We start from the raw sequence: 26,322 nt of genomic DNA on the forward strand, positions 1-26,322 counted from the left end.
TTCATAATTGAAAACGTGTAAGAAATGCAATGGTAACAGGAAGAAGGTAAAATTTAGGATTCCTCAGAAAAGGAAAGTGTCTGCCTTTTCTAGCGCCTCCATAAAACCCTCTGCTTGCTGTGGTCATGTCCTTTCACGACAACATGCACAGCACGGTGTCCTACAACGGCGCAACCTCTGAGGCCTTCCCAGTCAGCAGCGGAGTAAAGCAGGGCTGCGTCCTCGCGCCTACGCTGTTTGGAATCTTCTTCTCCATGCTCCTCCAATACGCCTTTAAGGACTGCAGCGAGGGTGTCTTCATTCACACCAGATCCGATGGCAAGCTCTACAACCTGGCCCGTCTACGAGCCAAGACCAAAGTCAAAGAGGTGCTCATCTGTGAGATGCTCTTCGCCGACGACGCAGCTTTGACATCACACTCCGAAGAGGGACTCCAGCAGCTAGTCACTTGCCTTTCCCACGCATGCAAGGAGTTTGGACTAGCCATCAGCCTGACGAAGACGAACGTTATGGCGCAAGGCATGGGGACTCCCCCATGCATCACCATCGAAGGATACACCCTGGAGGTTGTCAACGACTTCACTTACCTCGGGTCCACCATCTTGAGCTCTCTGTCAGTCGACTTGGAGGTCAATCGGAGAATCGCCAGGGCAGCCACAGTTATGGCCAAACTGAACCGGCGAGTGTGGAACAATTCCAGCCTCACTGAGAAAACCAGACTGCGCATCTACCAAGCCTGCGTACTCAGCACTCTCCTCTATGGCAGCGAGACGTGGACCACCTACGCAAGGCACGAAAGGAAACTCAACAGCTTCCACATGAGGTGCCTGCGACGCGTCCTGCATGTCGCCTGGCAGGATAAGGTCCCCAACACCGAGGTGCTGAAGCGAGCCAATATGAGCAGTTTGCATGCAGTTCTTAGCGAGAGACGCCTCAGGTGGCTCGGCCATGTCAAAAGAATGGATGCAGGCCGTATTCCCAAAGACCTCCTCTACGGCGAGCTAGCAGAAGGCCAGAGGATGACAGGGCGCCCAAAACTGCGGTTCAAAGACATCTGCAAAAAGGACATGACACAATGCTCCATCAGTCTCAACACATGGGAAGTTCAAGCAGACGACCGCCTAGCCTGGAGGCTCGCGGTCAGGCAAGGTACGTCATGCGCAGAGGCTGCGCGCAACGAGGAGGCGGTCCAGAAAAGATCGAGGCGGAAGCAGCGTCAACAGCAGCAACAACGGCCATCTGCCTTCACCTGTAACAAGTGTGGCAGGGATTGTCACTCCCGAGTTGGACTGCACAGCCATTCTCGGCGGTGCAGATAGACTCTCAAGAAGCTACGCCATCGTCTCTCGAGACGGACGGCTGCCGATGATGACGATGATGATAAAACCCTCTGTAAGCTCGGCCCGTCCCACTTCCAGAGCTCTTTTGGGAGCCTCTGCCTTTCACCTCCCTCTGAACCTTACACTGTAGGACTTGCTGATGAGTCACAGTGCCAGCAGCGGACCCACCGCTCGGGGACCCCCAGCTCAGAACTCTGCTGCTGCCTGATCCTTAGGTTGCTCATTGTTTTCTCCACTTTGGCCTCCTTTTCAGGATTGAGTCTTTGCCTAGATTTCTCTTTTAACTTTTGCCAGTTAGTTGCTCAGTCAACTAGGTTCTTCACCCTCAACAACAGGCTGCTGTATCCTGACCCTGAGTTAATAGAGTGGAGCCCTAATGGTTCTGCCCCGTCATCTCATCTAAACACGAGCAGATCATCCAGATCTTGGCTCCAGTTTGCTGGTTCCAAGAGCTCAAGCTCTCTGTGCCACTCTGCTCACTTAGCCGGAGGATTGTGGCAATCATCCCTCCCATCTTACATGCACTTTTTTTTAACTTTGTATTTTGAAATTATAGACTCATGGGAAGTTGCAAAAATGGTACAGAGTCCCATATAGTAGCCTTCAATCAACTTCCACAAATGGTGATATCAAAAGTATAGCTATACCTGGTTGGTGTGGCTCAGTGGATCGAGTGCTGGCCTGCGAACCTAAAGGTTGTGGGTTCAATTCCCAGTCAGGGCACATGTCTGGGTCGCAGGCCAGGTCTCCAGGTGAGGGCATGTGAACGGTAACCAACTGATGTTTCTCTCACACATCGATGTTTCCCTCCCTCTTTTTCTCCCTCCTTTCCACTCTCTCTAAAGTAATTAAATAAAATAAAAACAACTATATATATATATATATATATGTGTGTGTGTGTGTGTATATATATATATATATACACACATATATGTGTGCGTTCAGAGAAGGAAAACTCTGACTCCAAAAAACCTCCGCTGCCTTGCGGCATACCTCTTCAGGGGAAAGGCTAAGGGAGTAAACCCCGACAGAAAATCCGGAGCCGGAGTCCCTAAGGCGGTTTGACGTTGTAGTCAACACCGGCAACTCCTGCGGCGCACCTGAACCCAAGCTGTATCGACTGCGTCTTTCCCTTGGACCCTTCAGCTGCGAAGAGAGGGGGGGTCTGCTGCATGGGCAACAGCAGACCCTCCATATTACCCTGCCCAGGCTCTGTAGCTTCAGCGTCATCACAAGATGTCGATTCAACACGGGAGGAGACAGATACCATGTCACTCCCGAGTCGGACTGCACAGCCATTCTCGGCGGTGCAGATAGACTCTTAAGAAGCTACACCATCGTCTCTCGAGACGGACGGCTGCCGACGACAACGATATGTGTGTGTGTGTGTATGTAGACAGCTATAGTATATCACAATTATAGGACAATATATAGTAATACAATACACTATCAAAACCAGGAAATTGACATTAATATATTACTCTTAAGTAGACTACAGACCTTACTCAGTTTTCATCATTTTTTAAGCTCTGTTCATGTGCGTGCATATAATTCTTTGCAATTTTATACCCTGTACAACTTTAACAACCACCACAATCAGGACACAGAACGGTTCCATCACCACCGCTAAAGAACGCCTTCCTGTTGTCTCCCGAGTCCGTGCCGCCCTCCCCCAAACACGCCCTCCATGCCCTGAGTCCACGCTGTTCTCCCTCTCTACTTGGTCATTTTCAGAATGTTATATAAATTTAATCATAAGTATGTAATCTTTCAAGGTTGATTTTTTTCATTACATATAAGACCCTTGAGGTCTATCCAGCTTGTTGCTTGTGTCAATTCCTTTTTATTAATGGGTGTGCCAGTTTGTTCACCTGAATATGCAGGATGGGAGGGATTGTTGCCCCATCTCTGAGACAAGTTATACAGTCCTCCAGCTAAGTGAGTAAATAGTGGCACAAAGACAGAACTATTTACTCATAATGCAGGACATGTGGGTTGAAGGAGATTCAAGTTGCTTCCAATATTTTGCTATTACACGTAAAACTTCTACGAACATTTGTACACAGGTTTTGTGTGAACCTAAATTTTCATTTTCCTAGGATAAACGCCCAAGAGTGCAATTGCTGGGTGACATGGTAAATGGATACTTAGTTTAAAGAGAAACTGCCAAACTATTTTCTAGAGTGGCTGAACCCTTTTACATGCCCTTCAGCAAATGAGAGGCCCAGTTACTTCATATCCTTCTTCACTAGCATTTGGTATAATCACTATTTTTCATTTTAGCTGTTCTAGTCAGTATAAAATATTTCACTGTGGTTTTAACCAGCATTGTTCTAATGGTTAATGATGTTGAACATGGCTTACTGTTCTTATTTGCCATCCATATCTCTTCAATGGTGAAATGCCAGTTTACATCTTTTGCTCATTTTATAATTGTTCTTTTAATAAATGTTTTCTATATATTCTAGATATAGTCTGTAGCTTATCTTTCATCCTCTTAACAGGGACTTTCACAGCACAAAAGTTTTTAAATCTACTGATTTTTTTGTTTTATGGATTTTGATGTCATGTCTAAGAACATACTTATATTTATTTGCTGGGACCTGCATAAAGAACTAAAAGAATACTAATCTAATTAAAGTGTGGGTAACCTGTAGTGGAACCAGGAGGTTGTGGGAAGGGGTTATGAGGTATGATTTTTCATCTTTTTATATTGTTGAAGTTCTTAACTATGTGAATAAATTAATTTAAAAAACAGAGCATGGACTTTGAGTCAGATCATAGTTTAAATACAGGCTCCATAGATAAGTTGTTAGAGCGTGGGGAACATTTTTATTACTTCAGTGTTCTCATCTGTGAAATTAAATGTAAAAATAGACAAAATATCTCAGTAATTTTATGAAGATTAAATGAAATAATATATGTGAAAAGTCAGTTTAATTAATAGTGAATCAATTAATTGTAGGATTAAATTAGAATCACGAACCAAAGCAAAATTTGTATTTTAATATAAAACAGTTCACATTTTTCCTGTTGCTTCACAGTTGTCTTTGGTGACAGACTGCTGCTTCTCTGGGCTTGTTACATTCTCCTGGGGACATACAGTGGCTGCATCTGTGCTCTCCGCTCCTCCAGTTACTGCTGTTTTGATAAACAGTTTTTAATGCTTATAATAAGCTATGATCCTTACATTAACTAGCAATCTCTACAATTCTCATTAGAAAGGAATTATTATTCTTAACGTATAGGTATGAACCAAAGACTCAGAGAGATAAAATGACTTGCTGGTTTGTCTAATTCCAGAGCTTTTATATCTAACTTTGATGTCAGTGTGATCCAGAATATTCTCCATGAAACTCCAGTCCCAAGGAATATTGCTAAAAGGAGGAGGAGGAGGAGGAGGAGGGGGAGGAGGAGGAGGAGGGGGAGGGGGAGGAGGAGGGGGAGGGGGAGGGGAGGGGGAGGGGGAGGGGGAGGGGGGAGGAGGAGGAGGAGGGGGAGGGGGAGGGGGAGGAGGAGGAGGGGGGGGAGGGGGAGGGGGAGGGGGAGGGGGAGGGGAGGGGGAGGGGGAGGGGGAGGGGAGGGGGAGGGGGAGGGGGAGGGGAGGGGGAGGGGGAGGGGGAGGAGGAGGGGAGGGGAGGGGGAGGGGGAGAGGAGGGGGAGGGGGAGGGGGAGGGGAGGGGGAGGGGGAGGGGGAGGAGGAGGGGAGGGGGAGGGGGAGGGGGAGAGGAGGGGGAGGGGGAGGGGGAGGGGGAGGGGGAGGGGGAGGAGGAGGAGGAGGGAAATTCATTGGTTAGATACAAATTTAATATACATTTTTTAAAAGCATGTTATAAAAGCCCTACTTCAGAGTTTGCAATGCATATTAGCAAGTTAAACGTTCTAAGAAGTCCTGCAGTCTTTAACTTAGCATTTCCCAAATTAACTTCATCACAGGGCTTTTTAAGAACTATATAGCTATCAGCATGACTCAATTAGCATTTCATAGAACATTTTAAGGAACCCTGCACTGAGCATTCTGCCCTATTTTAAAAATACTTGGTATTTCTGTTCTATCTAATCCTAATATGAGTGATACCAAAGTGCGACAGTTTCACAAGAATTCTACAAATAACTTAAATGGCATGATAGCTTCTCACTGATAAAAGCAATAATCCTATGGCAAATGTATCTGAACTATACATACTGTATATGCCTTTGGTTTCTGAAGATAACCCTAGAGAAGTAGCAACTTCACCTCAAAAACTGAGAGCAGATGATGTTAAAAGGAACATAAATCTCCTTCCCAATAAGCCTGATTTTCCCCTTCAATGGTATACTATTAAAATGTTTAAGATAGCCCTGGCTGGTATGGCTCAATGGATTGAGTGCCAGCCTGTGAACTGAAAGGTTTCTGGTTCAATTCCCAGTCAGGGCACATGCCTGGGTTGTGGGCCAGGTGCCCAGTGGGGGGAGTGTGAAAGGCAACCACACATTGATGTTTCTCTCCCTCTCTTTATCCCTCCCTTCCCCTCTTTCTAAAGATAAATAAATAAAACCTTAAAAAAAATAAAATGTTAAAGATAAAAGTTTAAGATTATTTGGCAGACTCTACTGAACTAATCAAAATAAATGTTGTTTAACATACAACCAAATACATGTTTTTTAAATCTCAGTCACTACCTTTAATTCCAGTACTTATTACCTATACCTCTCCTTATAGACCTTTAGAAAATACTATATTATTTTCTGCCACTCTCAGCTCAAACGTCAGGAGAAACATCACTTTCTATTCCCTGTCCTTGAATTCTACCCTCTGTACAGTGACTATTTAAACAAATTCTTGGTGATGAGTGTGATGTTGATGTTAATGGTCTTAGATACATAGTTATAAGCATACATCTAACACAAAATCATGCTAAATGCCTCTTTTTCTAAGTTTTCCTTTTCCTTTTCTAGCATTGTCAAAATGAGTCAAATGCACTATTTAATAATAACAGCATCAGAGTAACGAGCAAGTGGAGGCTGGCCACTGTTACGCTGTTCTTAGAAGGTAAAGGAAAATTATCTTTTCAGCCCAGCTCTCTGTTATTTCCATTCTGCTGGGATTGGCAATAAAAGGAATACTAGAATCACAAGACTTAAATATTTTTCTATTTTTATTGATAAGTGTAATTAGTAACTTGTTTCAAAATTATTTTTAAAACCTTTAAATGACTTAATTGAGGCCAGTGACACACATAACCAAAAGCACTTTAAAAATACAATAGTAATAAATCCATTTTCTCTAAAAACTAATTTAAATTAAAATGAAAATGTTTTATTTCCTCCAAATGTTATGCAATAAATGAAGAACCGAGAATTACCAAAACCAATATAACACTTTGATTATTTGAAATAGAACTATCTGTGATTTTTCCTATGGAATATTTTTAAAAGGGTCTAAACTAAGACATTTAATATTGTCAGGCATAAGTTGTCATGAATTGAATTTACAATACTTTGATTTTATTAAATAATTCTTTTTCAGTGAGGATGGATATTATTGTCCTGAATTACTAAGAGTATGCAAAATACACTTTTATAACATTCCAGAACATACTGTTTCTCAGAACTTTAAGACTGGGTCATTAGAGTAAGCTATACTCTGCACTGGGGAAAAATTTAGTTTGATTCGGAGTTCATGACTTGACTTAAAAGAATTAACAAGCAAACTTTGTTTTACCTCTGTCTTTTAAGCTTATTTGGATCACAATAAAATGAAACAGAAAAAACAAATTGATAAATGCATTTTGTGAAATTCTGTTTAAATGTTTATCATCCTAGCAACTTTAGAGGTCTTCATATAGAACACAAAACTCTGTTACCTTTACAATTCTTTTTTTGTTTTTTAATCAATTTATTTATTTTCAGAGAGAGAAGAATGGATGGAGAATGAGAAGGAGAGAAACATCAATGTGCCAGAGAAACATCTACCAGTTGCCACTCACATGCCTCCAACTGGGGACCCGGCCCACAACACAGGCATATGCCCTGACCAGGAATTGAACATGCGACCTTTTGGTTTGTGGGTCAACACCCAACCCACTGAGCCACACCAATTAGGACACCTTTTCAATCCCCCCCCCCCTTTTTAAAGTGTATTTTATTAATTATGTTGTTACAGTAGTCCCAATTTTCCCCCTCCTTTGCTTCCCTCCTCCCAGGATGCCCTTTCCCTCCAGCAGCCCCACCACCCCTTAGTTCATGTCCATGGGTCATGCATTTAAGTTCTTTGGCTTCACCCTTTCCTATATTATTCTTAACTTCCCCTGTCTATTTTGTGCCAACCAATTATGCATCTTAATCCCTGCACCATTTCCCCATTTCTCCCCCTCCCCACAACTGATAACCCTCCAAATGATCGATTCTGTTCCTATTCTGGTTTGCTTAGATTTTGTTTTTATTTTTTAGATTCAGTTGTTGATAGTTGTGAGTTTGTTGTCATTTTAATGTTCATAGTGTTGATCTTCTTTTTCCTAAATAAGTCCCTTTAACATTTCATATAATAATGTCTTGGTGATAATGAACACTTTTAGCTTTACCTTGTCTGGGAAGGACTTCATCTGCCCTTTGATTCTAAATGATAGCTTTGTTGGATAGAGTAATCTTGGTTGTAGGTTGCTTTTCATAACATTGAATACTTCTTGCCAGTCCCTTCTTGCCTGCAAACATTCTTCTGAGAAATCAGCTGATAGTCTTATAGGAACCCCTTTATAGGTAACTTTCTGCTTTTCTCTTGCTGCTTTTAAGATTCTCTTTTTATCTTTCACCTTTGGCATTTTAATAATGATGTGTCCTGGTGTGATCCTCTTTGGGTCTAGCTTGTTTGGGACTCTCTGTGCTTCTTGGTCTTGTATGTCTATTTCTTTCACCAAATTTGGGAACTTTTCCTTCATTATTTTTCCACATAAGTTTTCAATTTCTTGCTCTTCCTCTTCTCCTTTTGGCACGCCTATGATTCTGATGTTGGCACACTTAAAGTTGTCCCAGAGGATCCTAAGCTTCTTCTCAGTTTTTTCAATTCTTGTTTCCTCATTTTGTACTGCTTGACATTTTTCTTCCTTATGTTCCAAATCATTGATTTGAACCTCGGTTTCCTTCCCTTCACCATTGGTTTTGTGTGGATTTTCCTTCATTTCACTTAGCATAGCCTTCACTTTTTCCCTTATGCATTTGCCGTACTCAAGCATATCTGTCAATCCTGTGAGCATCTTTATCACCAATGTTTTAAACTCCGTGTCTGTTAGATTGGTTATCTCCTCATTTGTTAGGTTGGCTATTTCCTCATCGCTTAGTTCTCCCACTGGAACCTTTATCCGTTCCCCCTTTTGGACCATACTTCTCTGTCTCCTCATCCTGACAGGCTCCTGTGTTTGTTTGCCTCTGTGTCTTAGGTAGAGTTGTCATTCTTATTACATTGTAAGCGGTGGAGCCTTAGGTATTCGTCAGTACAGAGCAACCCATTTCACCACGTTGTGGCTCTGTATGTAAGGGGGGGTGGTCTGAGAGGGAACAATGCCACTTGCTTAGCCCTTGCCCCTTTTCCAGGCACTTCTCCCACTTTCATATAGGACTGGTGCCTCTAGCTGTTGCCCTGGCCGTCGTTCCCAGAGTGGGTGGGTCTGTGGATGTTCTAGGACTGTGGGGGCCCTTTAAACAAGCGGATTCTGCTGAGAGACCAGGTGTTCCTTCCTCCACCCCAACCCCCATTGGTTTTCACAGACAGAAGCAATGAGGCTTGATTTTCCCTGGTGTTGGGACATGAGCTGCGCGGTCTGGTCAGGAGCTGGGAATGCTCCCCAGGTGTCCCTCCCTACTTTTTGAAATGTGTGACTGCTTTCCGCCAGCCTGCTGCTGCCTCCACCACACTGCGTCCTCTCTGCACCAGCTCCACCCCTCCTACTGTCTGGATGAGTATCTCTTCTTTATATCTTTGTTTGCTGGACTTCCATGCAGTTTGATTTTCTGGAACTTCTGGTTGTCTCTAGTTTTGAGGTACCTGTATTCCTTCTTATTTGTGGGGGGAAACACAGCGTGTCTATCTACGCCTTCATCTCGGCCAGGAGTCTTAATATTTTCCTTTTGTTGTAGTTCATTTTTCTTAACATAGGAGGTTCAACCTTCAGTCACTACTCTAAATATAAAATGCATTCCTGATATTTTGTGGTTGTTTACTCTTTTTAAAATGTTTTTTAAATATGTATTTTCTGCCAATTTTTAAGAGGCAGTCTGGTGTAGTTGTAGGGGAACCAGACAAGATAGACTTCATTCTCATTAGTCACTTTCTCTGGAGTTCACTTTCTTCAATTTATAAAATGATAAGGAATATGCAAAGATAATCTGTAAGACTTCTTCAAATCTAAAATTTTATGAAACAGCCATCAACGGCCTTATCATAAACAAACACAGCCTCCAACCCATGTATTATCCAGCTATGCCTTTCTTAACTAACTGTATACTTTGATTATGCTATTACAGTTGCCCCAATTCCTTTTCCCTTTGTTCCCCTCCACCCAGTACGCCCCTCCCTCCAGTTTCCCCCCCCTTAGTCCATGCCCATTGGTTGTGCATATAGTTCTTCTCAACATCTTCCTGTCTACTCCACTCCCTACTACTATGCTTCTTAATTCCTGTACCATTTCCCTCCCTTTCACTCCTTCCTCCTCCCCGCTGACCTCTCCCCAAAATGTTCCTCATACCTATAATTATTTTTTCCCACTCATTGTCTACTTAGTTTGCCTTTGTTTTTGATTCCCTAGCTTCTGTTGTTGGTTGTTGTGATACAGTTTTCATTTTCATGTTCATAGTTTTGATCCTCTTTCTCCTAAACAAGTCCCATTAACATTCATATAACAGTGGCTTGGATGTGATGAATTCCTCCAGTTTTACTTTGTCCTGGGAGCACTTTCTCTGCCCTTCTATTCTGAATGACAGCTTCACTGGATAGAGTAATCATGGTTGTAGGTTTTTGCTTTTCATTATTTTGAATATTTCTTGCCAGTCCCTTCTTGCCTGCAGTTTCTTTTGAGAAATCAGCTGATAGTCTTATTGGGGACCCCTTTGTACATAATGCTCTTCTTCTCCCTTGCTTTTAAGATTCTCTTTATCCTTAATTTTTGACATTTTGATTATAATGTGTCTTGGTGTGGTTCTCTCTGGATCCAGTTTTTTTGGAACTCTCTGTGCTTCCTGGACCTGTAAGTCTGTTTCCTTCCCCAAGTTAGGGAAATTATGCTTCATTATTTTTTCACTTAATTTTTCCATTTCTAGTTCTTCTTCACCTTCTGGCAACTCTGATTCGGAGGTTGGCCTGCTTATAGCTGTCCCATAGGTTTCTGAGCTGCTCATTTTCCTCACTTTTCATTTCCTCTTTCTGCATTGGTTGACTGTTAGTTCCTTCCCTATGCTCCGATTTGATTTGATCCCTGATTTTCTTTCCCTCACCACTAGTTTCGTACATATTGTCATTCATTTCAGCAGGACTAGCCTTCATCCCTTCCCCATCTTGTTTAAGATCTGCTGTTCAGTCTGTAAGCATTTGTATAACCAAAGCTCTGAACTGTGCCTCAGAAAGATTTCCTATTTGCTGATCCATTAGATATTTCCTGCCTGGTCAGCTGCATCACCGGGATCTCTATCATGACCTGTGCCATCCTAAGAGTTTGTGTTTACCTTTGCTTCCTGGGTGGGGCTGTCACACCTCTTATGCTATAGGGGGCAGAGCCCCGTGCACTGGTCACTACCAGGTGACCCTTCTCACCACACTGTGGCACTTTGTGTGGAGGCGGGGGTCCAAGATGGATTCCTGCCATTCACTCTCTGCTGAGAGACCGGGAGCCTCCTGCTCTGTCCCCACCCCATCTGGGCCTCACAGTCCGAGGCAATGGGGGTCTACCTTCCCTGATGTTGGAATCATGAGCTGACAGGTCTGGTCTGCAGCCGGTGATGCTCCCCGGATATTTCTCACCTCTTTTTAAATACAGGTGTCTGTCCTTACCACCACCGTCCTGCTGCCATTGCTGCAGCTGCCACTGCCAGCACAGCTTGAGCTCTCTGCCCTGGCTTTGCCCCTCCTACCCATCCAGATGAGCACCACTTATTTATAACTTCATATGTTGGACTTCCATGTAGCTTTATTTTCTGGAACTTCTGGTTATTTCTGGTTTTGCGGTAGTTGTATTCCTTCTTAGTTATGGAGGGAGATGGAGCATGTCAGTCTAGGCCTCCATCTTGGCCAGAAGTCTCTCTTGAGAACTTTAAAGAAAGTCCTGAATCTTGTATTTTGTAAACAAATTTGAATTTACCGCACTGATAGACTTTATTTTGCAAATTTTAAGCATATTTTGCTCTGACCTACTCCCTACCCCTAGTCCCCCACCTAATATCATCCCCAGGCTAAAGAATTCTATGATTGCTTTGCTTAACCTTAAAAACCTCTCCTCTTCATCCCACTGATACTTTAAGTTGCCAATTGCTAAATTTTCTTCAATTCTACTAAGTCTTCCTTAAAGTCATGGGATTAAAGATGAATTAATAATTGTAGGCAGGGCAGGTAGGACGACGACCATGTCCAGCTTGAAGCAGCTAGAGGAGCTTGAGACCTTCGCCCATTGTCCTTTACAAGATTACAAAGGGTCCTAATATTTGAGGGGCGGGGGATAGTTAATTTTTATGAACCAGGGGTATGGACTTGGGGGGCATTGCTGGGGGAGGGGGGGTACTAGGTGAAGGGGAGCAAGGGGGAGAAAATTGGAACTGTTGTAACAATATAATCAATAAAAAACATTAAAAAAAATAATTGTAGGCAGAATAATGTCATTGTTAGAGAAAAATACTATCCCTTTCCTGGGCTCTTTCAGGTTGCTATCTTCATGGAATTGTTTATAAACTGTAGTTTCTAGCAGTGCTTATCTTTCATTTTACTAGCAAAATAGCTCTTTTGAAATTTAATAAAATGCCTCATATAGAACAGGCCATAAAATGCAATTGCTGTTTAAGGTTGTTAAGGACTAAAGCCCCACTGACTTGGTCAGCCCTTGTCCCTCCTTCAAATCTCATCCAACAAAGGCCCTTTAGGGGGGTTCCCAGGCAGCACAAAGGATGCCATGAAAATCATCATCACTTCACACCATTTGTAAGTATTCAGGACGCCAAGATACATGTAAGCATCAAAGCTTCAAATACATTACCCAGAAGGCCTCTTTACTACAACACCAATAAAACAAAACTGATTTCTTCTCACGTTACTCAAACACATAATATAAAACTTTTCACGGTTGCATTTTAGGACAACTGCCCTCTTTAAAGTGGTCAAGGAATGGACACAACATTCACTTAAAACCAGTACTGGTTATAGTATATGATATCAGGATGAATACTTAACAATTCCTCCTATAATAGATGTCAATATAGTACAAAATACCAAACACACAGCAGTGATCAAAAATGTTTATTGCACATTGCTTACAAGTTTGCTTCTTTCAGGTAGAGCTAAATCTCAAGTATTGAGTTAGTTTTAGCCATATTTTCATCATCTGAATTTCCTATGTTCCCCTAGGCTGATGTTCTAGAAACTAGAACATTAACATTCCCAATTTGTCTAGGTACTGGAGCACAGATTTGACATTTAACAACAATTTAACTACTCAAAAATAAACCAAACAGCATACTGTAAAGAAAATAATGTTTATGTCTAGTCATATAATCCAGGCTCAAGAATTTGATTACGTAATATTATTAAGGTAACTATTTTAAACCAACCTTCTTCTAAATTATTCTTGTTCTTGTAATGTATAATTAAGCATTTATTTCAGATAATTTTAACACTTTGGAAAACTGATTCTCTCACAATTAGACTTTTATAAAGTCTCCTCTCCCCATCAAGAAACAACCCACAAAGACTCCAAATCTTAGAAAGGAACTATGATCTTGGACTAAGCTGTTCAGAATGTACACATTTCCTTTGCACTATATTCCACAGTTTAATGCAAACTGGAGAATATGCTATCCAAGCTGAAATAATATAGCATTTGAGCAGGCCAAGCTTTAAATAGACTAGAACATTCATAGCTTGATGAAAAAAAGACACAAGAATGGAAAATAACTACTGAAGTAAACATAGAACTTTGGCCATTAATGGATCAAAACTAATGGCTAATACTCCTACTTTATGCTCATCAATGTCATATCAAAAAGAAGTAACAGATATTTGGCAAAAATCTTCTAAATTATTTATCCCAAATTTTCAAATGGCAAGTTAATTTTTATGTATCACTTTTAAGTTTTACCGTTAAATCACTCATATTTTCTTTTCAGCCCTATTCAGAAGAAATGATTTCATTTAAACTTAATCTAGTTTTTCCTCCCACACTGTTACATAAAATTACTAAAATCACAATTATAAGTAATTCCTTTTTAATCATACAAATAGTGTATGCTGAAACTGCAATACAGAAATTAGGTCTTGTTCTATCTAGAATGATCTATTATCAAATTTGTAATGATGCTTTTCCACAGCTTTTCTTTATAACAATCACGATTTGTGAAAAACACGTCTTAATTTCACAGCAAACTAGCATCCATCATCCATGCTTATTCCACATAGGTACTGCCAGTGGTCCCTGCGGTGTCCTTTCAACAATGACAAACTCATCAGGGTTGCCAAATGCCTCATAGAAAACCAATAACTCTTGTATAGCATGCTCCTCAATCTGAAAAGAAAGAAGGAAAAAAAAAACGGAAGACTTGTTTTACTCTTTTAATTATCAACTAGGAAAGACTGTAATGGCTTTCCAATTTCCTTTTGTGGAACTACCACTTTCTGTAGATACTACATAATGGAATTAAATTAGGTATCCTACTATTTCCTTGGCAAGGAGAAGACTTGAGGCCTGAGCTAGGATAATCAGATAGCCACCTTTCCTTGAATTTTAATCTTGAGCAGAAGAAAAAAAAAACTAAAAATAGTTATTGGAATCCATTCATTCCAATACCTTTATTCTGTGAGATCATTTGTTATCGCACAGGTCTTCAAATTCTTGCTTCTAAGATCTCTAGGGCAACAATGGGTCTTTGTTTACAGGCCTGGGTCTCTGGTATTTCAGCTTAAGTCTGTGGAATCTTAATATCCCTCGAATAAATTCTCTTTTCCTTAAGTAAGCAGAATTGGTGTGTGTTGCTTTATGAATTCTTAATGATGCTCACTGAACTTCTGAGGCAAGTGTAATATGTTGGATAATGCCAAGTTCCCTACAGGTCACTTTAAAAATAGTTCAAAGACTCACCAGTGCTAAAAATATTAGCTTTATCACAATTTATTAGTTCTCAATTAGTTATCCTGAATGCTTCAATTAATACTTCAAATCTGGAATTTCAGTTTACTTTTACATTGCATTTACATTTTAATTGGATAAGTATATGCACCTACACAAAGCAAACATAATTTCCTTAAGGTCTAAGGATAAAATATAGTGTAGGTCTTCCCTGAATTAAACCCGCATAGGAATGTTCTTTACCTGAATCAAAGCCAAGGGTTTTTCTCGACTTCTGATAAGTGCTGCTTCCTGCTGTAGTTCCTCTTCCACAATCGATGCGAAAGTGACTGGGGCCACCACAGGAGGAGCAGCCAATGAAGAAGATAACCAGGGACTGAAAGAATAATAATAATAATGAGTTTTCATTCATCTTCCCAAATGTTTGCACACAATATCTCCTCTGAAACATTCTTTAACAGTTACATTTTTTTCCCAGTGACCTACAACATAAGGGACTCGAAAGCTTTTGTTTTCCATTTACAGAATAATGAGGTGAGAAACAGAAAAAAGGAAAACTAATATTTTACTTGGATCAGTGCTATAGAGAAAACTTCAGAAAACACCAATAAGTGGGATAGGGTAGATGCAGTGTAATAACAGAAAGGTAACTCAAACTCTGGAACAGAGTCTTCAGATAAAACTTTCTATTCAGTATCATCCTATTCCCAATTTCTTAATATTCTCTTTCAGTGCTAAGCACTGCCAACCTTTGGAGGTCCCAAAGCTAATCAATTAACCTTACTTGTGACTGTCTAGAAGTGGTACATCTGAAATATAGTTGCCTTCTGGTCCTGGGGTACCATGAGTAGAGCCTCTGCAAAAAAAAAATGCCAACCTAAAGATTAAAACTTCTAGAAACATTAATAAAATTGCTTATTATAGATACACAGACGAAGAATTGCAATCCCCTAACTCAGGGACAAATTAATGTGTGCAGTCAGACTTACCTTTAAAATTATAAGCAAAGAAAAATTCTATAGGCACTTTTACAATTTTGTATATAATACCATAAGGTAATATTGCAAGAAATGGCCTACTTTAAAAAAATAATATTCATATAGCCATTTCTTATAATCAGATATACATTAATACAGACAACTTTGTGAAGATGTTTCACATTAATATTTTGACTAAAAAGTGACAAATTAGCACTAAGTTTCAAAATACAGCAGATCCTAGAATAATATCATTTTATTCAATGTTGTTCAATTATAATGTTGATGAGATGTTGTATGAACTTAACTATTATTTCTATCAATCATCGTATGGTGAAAGTAGTTTCATTATACCTCATTTCTCTTAAAGTTGCAGAACCTATCAATGACGTTAAATGAGGATTTATTGTATATAATAGTTAATTTGCAACCAGATTTTGTGAGTGACTAAAATATAGTGAATACTTTGATAAGCTAAGGATTATAGATAGAGATCATGTCATATATTTCTTCCCTATCTTCTAAGAACTCACAAACTAGATGAGGAAACAACATATAAAATGACATAGAATACAGAAGAGAATTTAAGACGGTATCTAACAAACTGAGGTCTGTTGACCATAAGGATTATAAAAATCAGAAATATTTGGTCACCTGGGAGGGCCTCAAGCAGAAGAGAATTTTAATAAAGGGGTGTAGGATGAGAATAGTAGAAAGCATTCATGTAAGGGGAAAAAATAACAAAGGTGCTATAGAGACGGGTCTAATTATGGAATTTTAGAGTAAGAAAGGTACTTAGAGATTATCAGAATTAATCAAATGACCTCTGTCAGCAACGAGCAAACAATCAGGCAGGTTTAACAACAAGTCTGAGAACGAACAAACAGTGTCTTAAATATTGACTTCCGGCTCATTTATGCACAGTTATTGGGTGTGTGAAAGCACTATGGTGCTAAAAACCAGCCTGATTGAAACTCAGTCCTTCCCTCTCAAAAAACACTGGTAGGAAGATTTTTAAATGTATTTAAGCAATGACAAAACATGGAAGTACTGTAACTGCTATCTATACCAATATGTGAAAAGTACTCTAGTTTCACAGAAAAAATTAACATCATAGAGGGTACATGCTGTTGGCTTCACTGAGGAAATGAAATTAAAACTGAGGACAGTGACATTGAGATAGGGTTTTGGTTGTACAAATACAAGTACTGGTAAAAGATTTTGGTGGCTTAAGTAAATGTAGACTGTTCTCGCAATAAACAGAATATGGAAGAGATTAAAAGACAAAGTTAAAATGAAACAGAAGGGCCAGAATACAAATGCAGTGAAAACTAAAATGTTTAGACTCGATGTGTGGGCAGTCACTGAGAATATTTTCGTATACTTACTTCACTTAATCTTTGCAATACTCTGTGAAGAGAGCATATATTCTTTCCCTTATACTGATTAGGAAACTAAGGCTCAGAGTATTATATAATTTGCCTGATTCACAAATTGGGTAACATGGCAGACACAGAACTCAAATCCTGGCCTTTTTCACTCAGAGTACAGTGTATTTTCCACTATCACAAAGTTACCTTTATTTCTAGTATTCTTCTTAGTCTAGAATACATTCCACTACAAATGTCTTCTCATTCTTTAAGGACTAGCTCAAATAGCACCTTCTCTCTGCTCCTACAGTACAATTACTATTATAGAGCTTCACACACTGTGTTACTATTGCTTACATGTCCGTTTTAACTACTAAACTGGTTTCTCAAAGTACAGGACTGTGTTCAATCATCTGCGTCTAGCAGAACACTTGAAACAAAGCAAATGAAGGAGAAAGCCAAAGGATTTTAGGAACATGATAAAAATAAAAGCAGAGGGTTTTTTGTTGTTGTTTAGGAAAGTTTTCTATTCCTTTAATTACTGGCAACTTTTTCTTTCAGATGTAGGTGATACAGTACAAATGGAAATGAAAATATGTAAAGTTACAGTATTCTTAGTTTTAATGAATTTCTATTACTTGAAACCTGCTGGATACCTGACCTATGACATTCAAAATTAGTCTCCAGGATGAAATAAAAGACAACCAGGAGAAAAATGAAGCCAAAGATGAACTAGCAAGGTGTTGGGATAAACATATGAGATGATGAGAATCTAGATTAAAATGGCTGTAAAACAAATGGAAAAATTCTACATTCTGATGTAACTGCCTTAGACAGATACTAAAGGCAAACTCCCTTAAGTTCCCTGAAAGGACCTAAAATCAGTCTAAAATTGGAGATTACAAGCTTAACTTAAACAAACATATAATGGCTTAAGTGGTGCTCAAAAACCATCCTGGTGTCCAGAGATCAGCTAAAGTGTTTTGAAACTTTTGAAGAAATGGAAAAATAATGATGTAGAACCAATTATTAATTGTTAAGAAGTAACAGCTACAAGCTCTGCCTTAGAATATGGTATATCATTTGCTAACAGAATTTGATATTAGGAATAAAGTATCTTATTCAGGTCTTGTTAAATCAAAGTTAAGCAATCAAAGCTTAAGTTTAACAACTTACCTATGAAATATTTTGTAATTTATAAAGTACTTTCATATACATTATTAAGCCTCATAATAAACCAATAAGATAGGCATTACAGTTTTTCATATATGATGGAAGTGAGGTTCACAAAGGTTCATAGAGGCCTTTGTAAGCATTAGATTAAAACTCAAATCTCTTTCATAAAATTATAATCCCAGAATTATTTCTACTAATTGTCTTTCAATGGATAATCTCTTTAATTATAAATTTACCCAAACAACTTAAAAGTCTGTCAAAATTTCATCTTAGAATGAAGCAAAACTGTTAACTAAGACAGTTAGGATTAAGCAAATAAAAAAACATTCTTAACTTTCAGATAATAAATATAGCACTATTAAGCTTCAGTGTGTGCAACACAGAAACAGACATCCCAATAGACAATTAGTATAAAATTTAGCCTTCTGAAAAATAAAAACATAAATATGCTAGCAAAATCTTCTTTCAAATATTTCTGTTCAAACTGAAAAGCATTAATTTTGCTGACTGCAGACTAAGAAAACAACCTGGTTACTTTTTGCTCATACAGCTGACTTTTTAAAAAAGAATTTTGTACTGGCTTAACTACAAACATTTTTATATAAGATTAGAGCCGATATAACAATTTTTGTCTCACAAGTAGTTTTTCTCACTAATTAGAAATACAAGATCACATGTTGTGCTCAGAATTACATAAGGAAGTATTTAAGTAAAAGAAAAGTGAAAGAAAACATTTTAAAATGGGGGGGAAAAAGCTACATAAGTAACAATAAGTAAAGAGAAATTGCATAGATCCCTCCTTTCTACATTTTAAGATCCCTGAATAACACTGCCATTCTTGGATTTCCCTAGCCTTGGGACAAAAAATAACATTTTCTACAATTAAAACACGAATGTATGACTGATGGAACTTCCTGATATGAGCTCCCTAATCTCTGCCTTGCCCGCCAGTACCCTAAAGGACCATATACATTCCTGTCTTCTTGCTTTAATTCCCCCTTTTTCCTCTGTTTATGCTGTCTTTTCTTTTAAAACCCATCCTTTGTTCAAAAACTTGTGGCAATAAAATATCAGTATTTTTTCTAATATTATTTATATGGCCATAAAGATAATGATCACATCTTTGGGACTGAATACAAAAAGTGCTTATGAACTACATCCAAGCCTTCTTCTTCAATGAAGTTTGTCCTTACAACTCTGGCCCAGTCACTTTCGCCTTCTCTGAACCACTCATCTAGCACGGAATCAGATGTTGCTCAGTGACTTCTTTAATACTGTTAAATTATACTGCAAATTCATCCTCATTCTGTCACTTAACTTCCATCTGCATATTTAGACTTACCAACTATATTTCAAACACATTTAAGGCTGGGCCTGTGTATTATACTTTTATATACACCCAAGAGGCCAGCAGAATGTTGTACATATATCAGGTGTCCCATAATTAACAAATTAATACTTTACTGTAACTGTTATGGTGTATTATTTCCTTCAAAAACTCACTTATGATTACATATTTTCTATAGTGAAATTAAAAAAGAAAACTCAAGCTGTTTTCTTTCTCAGTGATCAGATGATAACACAGAGCTATTTAAAACATAAAATTCCACTTATCAAACACCCACCATATGGATGGCCTGATATACTCCTTTATCTTAAATCAAACAAATATACAGATAAAACAGTAAACAGGCCATTCTTCCTGATTTTTCTTCCTCGATAAATGGCATTTGCAAGTCTTTAAATGTCCATCTTCCTCACCAATGTCCAGTCTATCATATACTCCTTTAACTAAAATTTCCAAAATAGTTCACTAGCAGAAAGCACTTTTCACAATTAAAAGCCCTGATGTTATAGCACACTCTAGTGATCAACTATGAAACCACAGATCCTTAATATTTTAAGAGTTCCATGATAAAAATATTGATCCAAAGAGAAGAAATTGTAATGTATAGTTTGACTGTTTAAAATATTAAAAAATTACAAAAATGAACTTAATACTTCACACTTTAAAATGTATATATCTAAAATACAATATAACTTGCTATATTAGAAACAAATGTTACTTGAGACAGCTATACTTTTATTTATTTATCCCGTCATTCGCCAAATGCTCACTGAGCACCCACTGCATGCAAGGAGACATTCTAGGCACTGGTGATGAGCTCTCATTGAACTACGCAGTTGAATATCCAGACATTAAAATACTCGTAGCAGAAAACATCAAACAAAGAATCCCACTAATAAAAAGTATAATTATGAAAAGTATGATGAGTGAAAAGTGCACTGAGAACATACATAACCGGACAGTAATCCCAAAAAGGAAGCCAGACTTCTCCAAAGAACATGACTGAATAGAGGCTGAAAGAAGAGTCAGTCAGTTAGTCAAGGGGTAGGTAGGTGGAAAGAAGTAAACAGCACTTGAGAAACCAAGAGAAGGCCAAGATGGCTAGAACACAGAGATCATGTTAAAAGATAAAGCTAAAAAGGTTGGGAGAGGCCTTGAAGACCATATAAGAATTCTAGCTTTTATCCTAAGAACAGTTAAACCTGCATTTTAAAGAGAACACAATGGCTCAATAAATTGAAGGAAAGGAAGGCTATGGCAGACTGGTAGGTAAGGAGGCTTATCCAGGTGACCAGGTGAAGGATCACAGTAGTCTGAATGAGGATGATACCAGTGGAAGTAACATTTAGTATATGGATTTGAGAAATACTGAAGACATAAGACTGGCATGTCTCAGAGATAGACTAGACATTGGTGAGGAAGATGGACATTTAAAGACTTGCAAATACCATTTATCAAGGAAGAAAAAACAGGAAGAATGGCCTGTTTACTGTTTTATCTGTATATTTGTTTGATTTTGGTTTTATGAGAGAGGTATGAGGAAATCATTAAGTTTGGATTTGGACATAAAGTTTAAGGTGTTTCTGAACATCCAAACAGAATGAGATGTCAAGAAAGTAGTTGGATAACAACGTCTGAAGCAGGCAATATGTCTTTAGTGTGTAGCTGATAACTGAACATAGAAGCTCATGAAATGGTGTAGAAAAAATATAAAATGAAATGAGAAGATGACCTGTAATTGAACTTCAAGTACAATGAGTCATATAAAAAGTCCATGGTGTTGGCAATGTGGAGGACACTGATCAACTTAGCCATTCGGTTTAGCAATGGGACTGGACGGCAGAATATATAGTATGAAGTGAGTGGAAGCTGACAGCTCTTTTGAGAAATCTGGCTGTGAAGGGAGTAGGAGATTGGTAATGACAGGACAAATGCCAGAACAGAGTGTGGAGGCTGAGTGAAGAATTGATTATCTTACCCGGGCCACATGAGAGACCTGAGCATATTGAAAACCAGATGGGAAGACTCTACTTAAAAGGAAAAGGTTGAATATTCGCAAGAGAGGAATAATTCATAGTTTAAGGCATCTGAAGTGTAAAAGAATTAAGATACAAGCAAACATAAAAATACTAGTCTTGGATTGGAAGGCTCTCTTCTACTGCAAAACAAAAAAGGATAAGATGAATACAAATAGAGGCAAATAGTGTCTCAGTAGGAAAATAAAGAACTTAGTTCTCTTTCTATTTAAAAACATGGTCTACAGGACATACTCATCATACAACTTACAAAACCAATGATATTCTTATGTTTTTCTTATATAAAAAACTATATACTACATTCAGGTTTTAAAAATATAATAGATATAGAGTTGTTATAGAGGATAATAAAAAAATTTTTAAATTTTTTTCTAATTAAAATAGTTTGTCTGGAATAGACAAACTTAATGAGAGATGTGTACATAATGACTATTTGTATTTTTCAATTACAGTTTACATTCAGTATTATTCTGTGTTAGTGTCAGATGTATAGCATAGCGGTTAGAAAATAATGTACTTTACAGAGTGGTCTCCCTGATCAAGTACACACATAGCCCAATACATCGTTATTACAGTATTATTAACTATATTCCCTATGCTGCACTTTACATCTCTGTGACTATTCTGTAACTACCAATTTGTACTTCTTAATCTCTTCACCTTTTTCATCCAGCTCCCCAAACCCCTCCCCTCTGTCAAATGTCAGTCTGTTCTCTGTAATTCTATGAGTCTGTTTCTTATTTTGTTTATTTTGTTCTTTAGATTCCACATATAAGATATAATATGGTATTGTCTTTCTCTGACTTAGCATAATACCTTTTAGGTAAGATTTCACTCTTTTTTTATAGCTAATATTCCATTGTATAGATGTACCACTGCTTCTTTATCCACCCATCTATTGATGTGCACTTGGGTTGCTTTCATCACTTGGTTATTCTAAATAATGTAGCAATGAACATAGGGGTGTATTAATTCTTTTGACTTAATTGTTTCTTTGGATATGTATCCAGAAGTAGAACCAATGGATCATAAGGCAATTCCACTTATTTTCTGAAGAATCTCCATACTGTTTTCCATAGTGGCTGCATCAATCTACATTCCCATCAACAGTGCACTAGGGTTCCCTTTTCTCCACATACTTGCCAACATTGTTATTGATGAAGCCATTCTGACAAGTGTGAGGTTGTATCTCATTGTGGGTTTGATTTTCATTTCTCTGATTAGTGATATTGAGCAACTTTTCATGTCTATGGGCCATCTGTATCTCTTCTTTGGAGGAGTGTCTATTCAGTCTTCTGCCCATTTTTTAATTGGGTTGTTTTTCTGTGTTGTCTGAGTTCTTTATACATTTTGGATATTAACTTATTACCAGATGTTTCATTGGCAAGTATCTTCTCCCATTCATTATGCTGTCTTTTCATTTTGTTAATGTTTTTTTGTTAATGCTGTGCAAAACGTTTTTATTATGATAGAATCCCATTTGGTTTTTGGGTTTTTTGTTTGTTTCCCTTGCCTGAGAAGATATGTCAGAAAAAAAATATTGCTAGGAGAAATGTCAGAGATTTTTACTGCCTATATTTTCTTTTAGGATCTTTATGGTTTCAGGTTTTACATTTAAGTCTTTAATCCATTTCCAGATTATTCTTGAATATGGCGTAAAAAGGTAGTCTAGTTTCATTTTGTGCATGAATCTGTCCAATTTTCCCAACACTATTTATTGAATAGACTGTCTTTTATCCCATTGTATGTTCTTGTTCCCTTTACCACAGACTAATTGACTGTGTATGCAATATTTATTTCTGGATTCAGTTCCACTGATCTCTATGTGTCTATTTTTATGCCAGTACCCTGCTTTTTTGATACTATAGCATTGTATAGTTTGATATCAGGTAGTATGATACCTCCCACTTTGTTCTTCTTCTTCAAGATTTCTTTCAAGGTCTTCTGTGTCTCCACACAAATTTTTGGATTTATTTGTTCTTGTTCTGTGAAATGTGCCATTAGTATTTTAATAGGAATTGTGTTGACTCTATAGATTGCTTTGGGTAGTATGGACATTTTAATGACATTAATTCTTCCTATCCATGAGCACCATATATGCTTCCATTTATTAGTATCTTCTTCGATTTCTTTCTTTAATCTATTATACTTTTCTGAGTACAGGTCAATTTTAAAAACTTACTTATAATCATGTATGTAATAGATATAAAACATGTGTATAGTTACAAGTGTCACTCAAATGTAGGCAAAATTTTTACTGTCAAAATTTAACGAGATTAAATTAATTTAATTAAGAGATCACATGTATGAATTTAAAATATATAACTTCTTTTAAAAACGTACTGGACTTTAAAAACCAGTATCAAAAATAGTTAGACAAAAAACAGGAAACCCCCAAGGGTCCATCATCAGATGTGGATAAACAAATTGTTTTGTATCCATACAATGAAATACTATGCAGCAATAAAATAGAATGAACTAATGATACACATAACTTGGATAAATCTCAAAATAAATGCTGAGTAAAAAAAAGGCTTTTTAAAAAAGTACATAATGTATGAATCCATTGATACAAAACCCTAGAATATACAACATAGTCTATACTGACAGAAACAGATTAGTAATTGCATGGGGAGCAGGATGGGAAAGGGAGGAAAAGATTACAAAGGGGCATGAGGAAACTTCTGAAAATGATAAGATATATTCACTGTCTTGAATGTGGTTGACAGTGGTATTCTACATGCCAAAACTTCAAATTATATATTTTAAATAAATAGTTTATTATAAGCCAATTATATAAAAATAAAGCTTCAAAAATATACGTTAATTCTGAATGTAAAAGAATGTATAAAAATCTGCCTCACTGCCCTGGCTGGGTGGCTCAGTTGGTTGGAGCATTGTCCTCTACACCAAAAGGTTGAGGATTCAATTTCCAATCAGGGCACATACCTAGGCTGCAGGTTCCAACCCCAGTCGGGGCACATACGGAGGCAACCAATCAATGTCTTGCACCAATGTTTCTCTCTTTATTTCTCTCTCTCTCTCAAATCAATAAGCATATCTTTAGGTGAGGATTTTTTTAAACCAATCTACCTCATAAATATTTAAAGATTATTTCAGAACATAAAACCACTGTAGAACAATTTAAAGTAGAAAATGTGTAAGTTTATTTTATTACCTTATAAACTTTGGAGCCTGAGAATTTTCAATTCCTTTAAAACAAACTTTTTTGACATGATCTCCTGAATTATGCCCAGTATTGGATCTTTTTTCTTCTACTAAGAAATCCCGGAATGACTTGGATGAAAATGAATGTAGAGAAGATACCCTGTAAAAAACAAAAAAGATCACATTAAAAATTTTATTTTTAAAAAAGGTCATTGCTGGAAGTCCCTGGGCATAAGGGAGAGAATATAGATAACAAACTTTACAATACTATATAATTACCATTTTTAGTGCAATGTTGGATTTTTGCTGTTAACTGTGATAAACTAATCAAAACTATGTGATAAAACAAATGCAAGTTAACACAGATATTTAATAATAGCAATGACATTAATAACAGCTATTACAGGTAGGTCTCAGGTAACAACAGAAACTATGCTTAATAAATTAAATAATTAAGCTCAGCAGATGAAACGTTACTTCTGCTGAATAATGCTGGTAATTTTACTTCTTGAGTTCTGCTTGCAAAAGATTTCAGTCTGTGAAACTTCATCAACCTATACACTTATAACTGCACTTCTAAGTGTATATATGTTTCAATAAAGTGACTTAAAATTTAAACCTAATTTTACATGGACAGAATAGAGGAAATAAAATTTAGGTTGATTTAAATAATTGAAAACATAAAATCAATTACACACAACATAGATGTAATACTTTGAGTATTAGTTAAGACTGGAATTTCAGAACAATATCCACAAAAATAAAAATAAAAAAGGTAAAACATTAAAAATTATTACCTAGAGATTACTTTAGCTTCCAAAGAGTTCATACTTAGATTTATATGGTATCAAAATCTTTTTATTCAGTAATCAATGTTTAACTTTAAAATCCAGAATGTAAAAAGGGCACACCCTGACTGGTGTGGCTCAGTAGGTTGGGCATCATCCCACAAAGTGAATGGTTGCTGGTTCGATTCCCAGTCAGGGCACATGCGGGGGTTGGGGACCAAGTCCCCAGCTGGGAGTGTGCAAGGGGCAACCAACTGATGTTTCACACATTGACACTTCTCTCTCTCTCTTTATCCCTGCCTTCCCTTCTGTCTGAAAATAAATAAATAAAATCTTTAAAAAAAAATAAGAATGTTAAAGGACTTGCAGCATGCTAGTCAGGATTAGGCACACAGATTCTGTTGCTAGACTGAGTTCAAATCTTGGCTCTGTCATATACTAGCTTTGACCTTGGGAAGTTACTTAACTTTTGTGTTTTAGTTTCCTCATCCATAACATGGGGATACTAATACCATCTCCTTCATCATTACAGCTATGAGGATCGAATGTTAATTTATGCATTTAAAATAGTACCTGTCTCAGAGAAATGCTATGTAAGTCTGTCACTATCCACAATTTTCACTTTTAACAAAATTAACTTATTTTGATATTTGAGAAAAAGAAAATGAGAACACATAAGTCCTGACATGAAGCAATATAATTGTTTAATAGGATCAGTATTTCTTCCTCCCTAAAAGGTAACTTAGAAAAAATTCAAAAAGAAACTTTTATTATTTCGTATACAAACTACACTATACCCATAGCATCATTTTCAAAATCTGTAACAT

The 26,322-nt window shown here is 37.7% G+C and overlaps 1 protein-coding gene across 1 annotated transcript in view; it reads right to left on the reverse strand.

Moving 5' to 3' along the window:
- Positions 1–12,795: 12,795 nt before the first annotated feature.
- The window catches only part of IBTK (inhibitor of Bruton tyrosine kinase), a 90,919-nt gene continuing 77,392 nt past the window's right edge, over positions 12,796–26,322 (reverse strand). Inside the window, exons 26-29 of the mRNA XM_090279617.1 lie at positions 24,718–24,867; positions 15,417–15,488; positions 14,876–15,008; positions 12,796–14,071 (exon numbers count right to left, since the gene is read on the reverse strand). Of these exons, the coding sequence (XP_090135743.1) occupies positions 13,943–14,071; positions 14,876–15,008; positions 15,417–15,488; positions 24,718–24,867 (484 nt within the window). The 3' untranslated portion in view covers positions 12,796–13,942. The remainder of the gene's footprint in view (positions 14,072–14,875; positions 15,009–15,416; positions 15,489–24,717; positions 24,868–26,322) is intronic.

This window comes from Furipterus horrens, unplaced genomic scaffold, assembly GCF_987537825.1.
Source record: "Furipterus horrens unplaced genomic scaffold, mFurHor1.1.pri manual_scaffold_6, whole genome shotgun sequence".
NCBI classification, from domain to species: Eukaryota; Metazoa; Chordata; class Mammalia; order Chiroptera; family Furipteridae; genus Furipterus; species Furipterus horrens.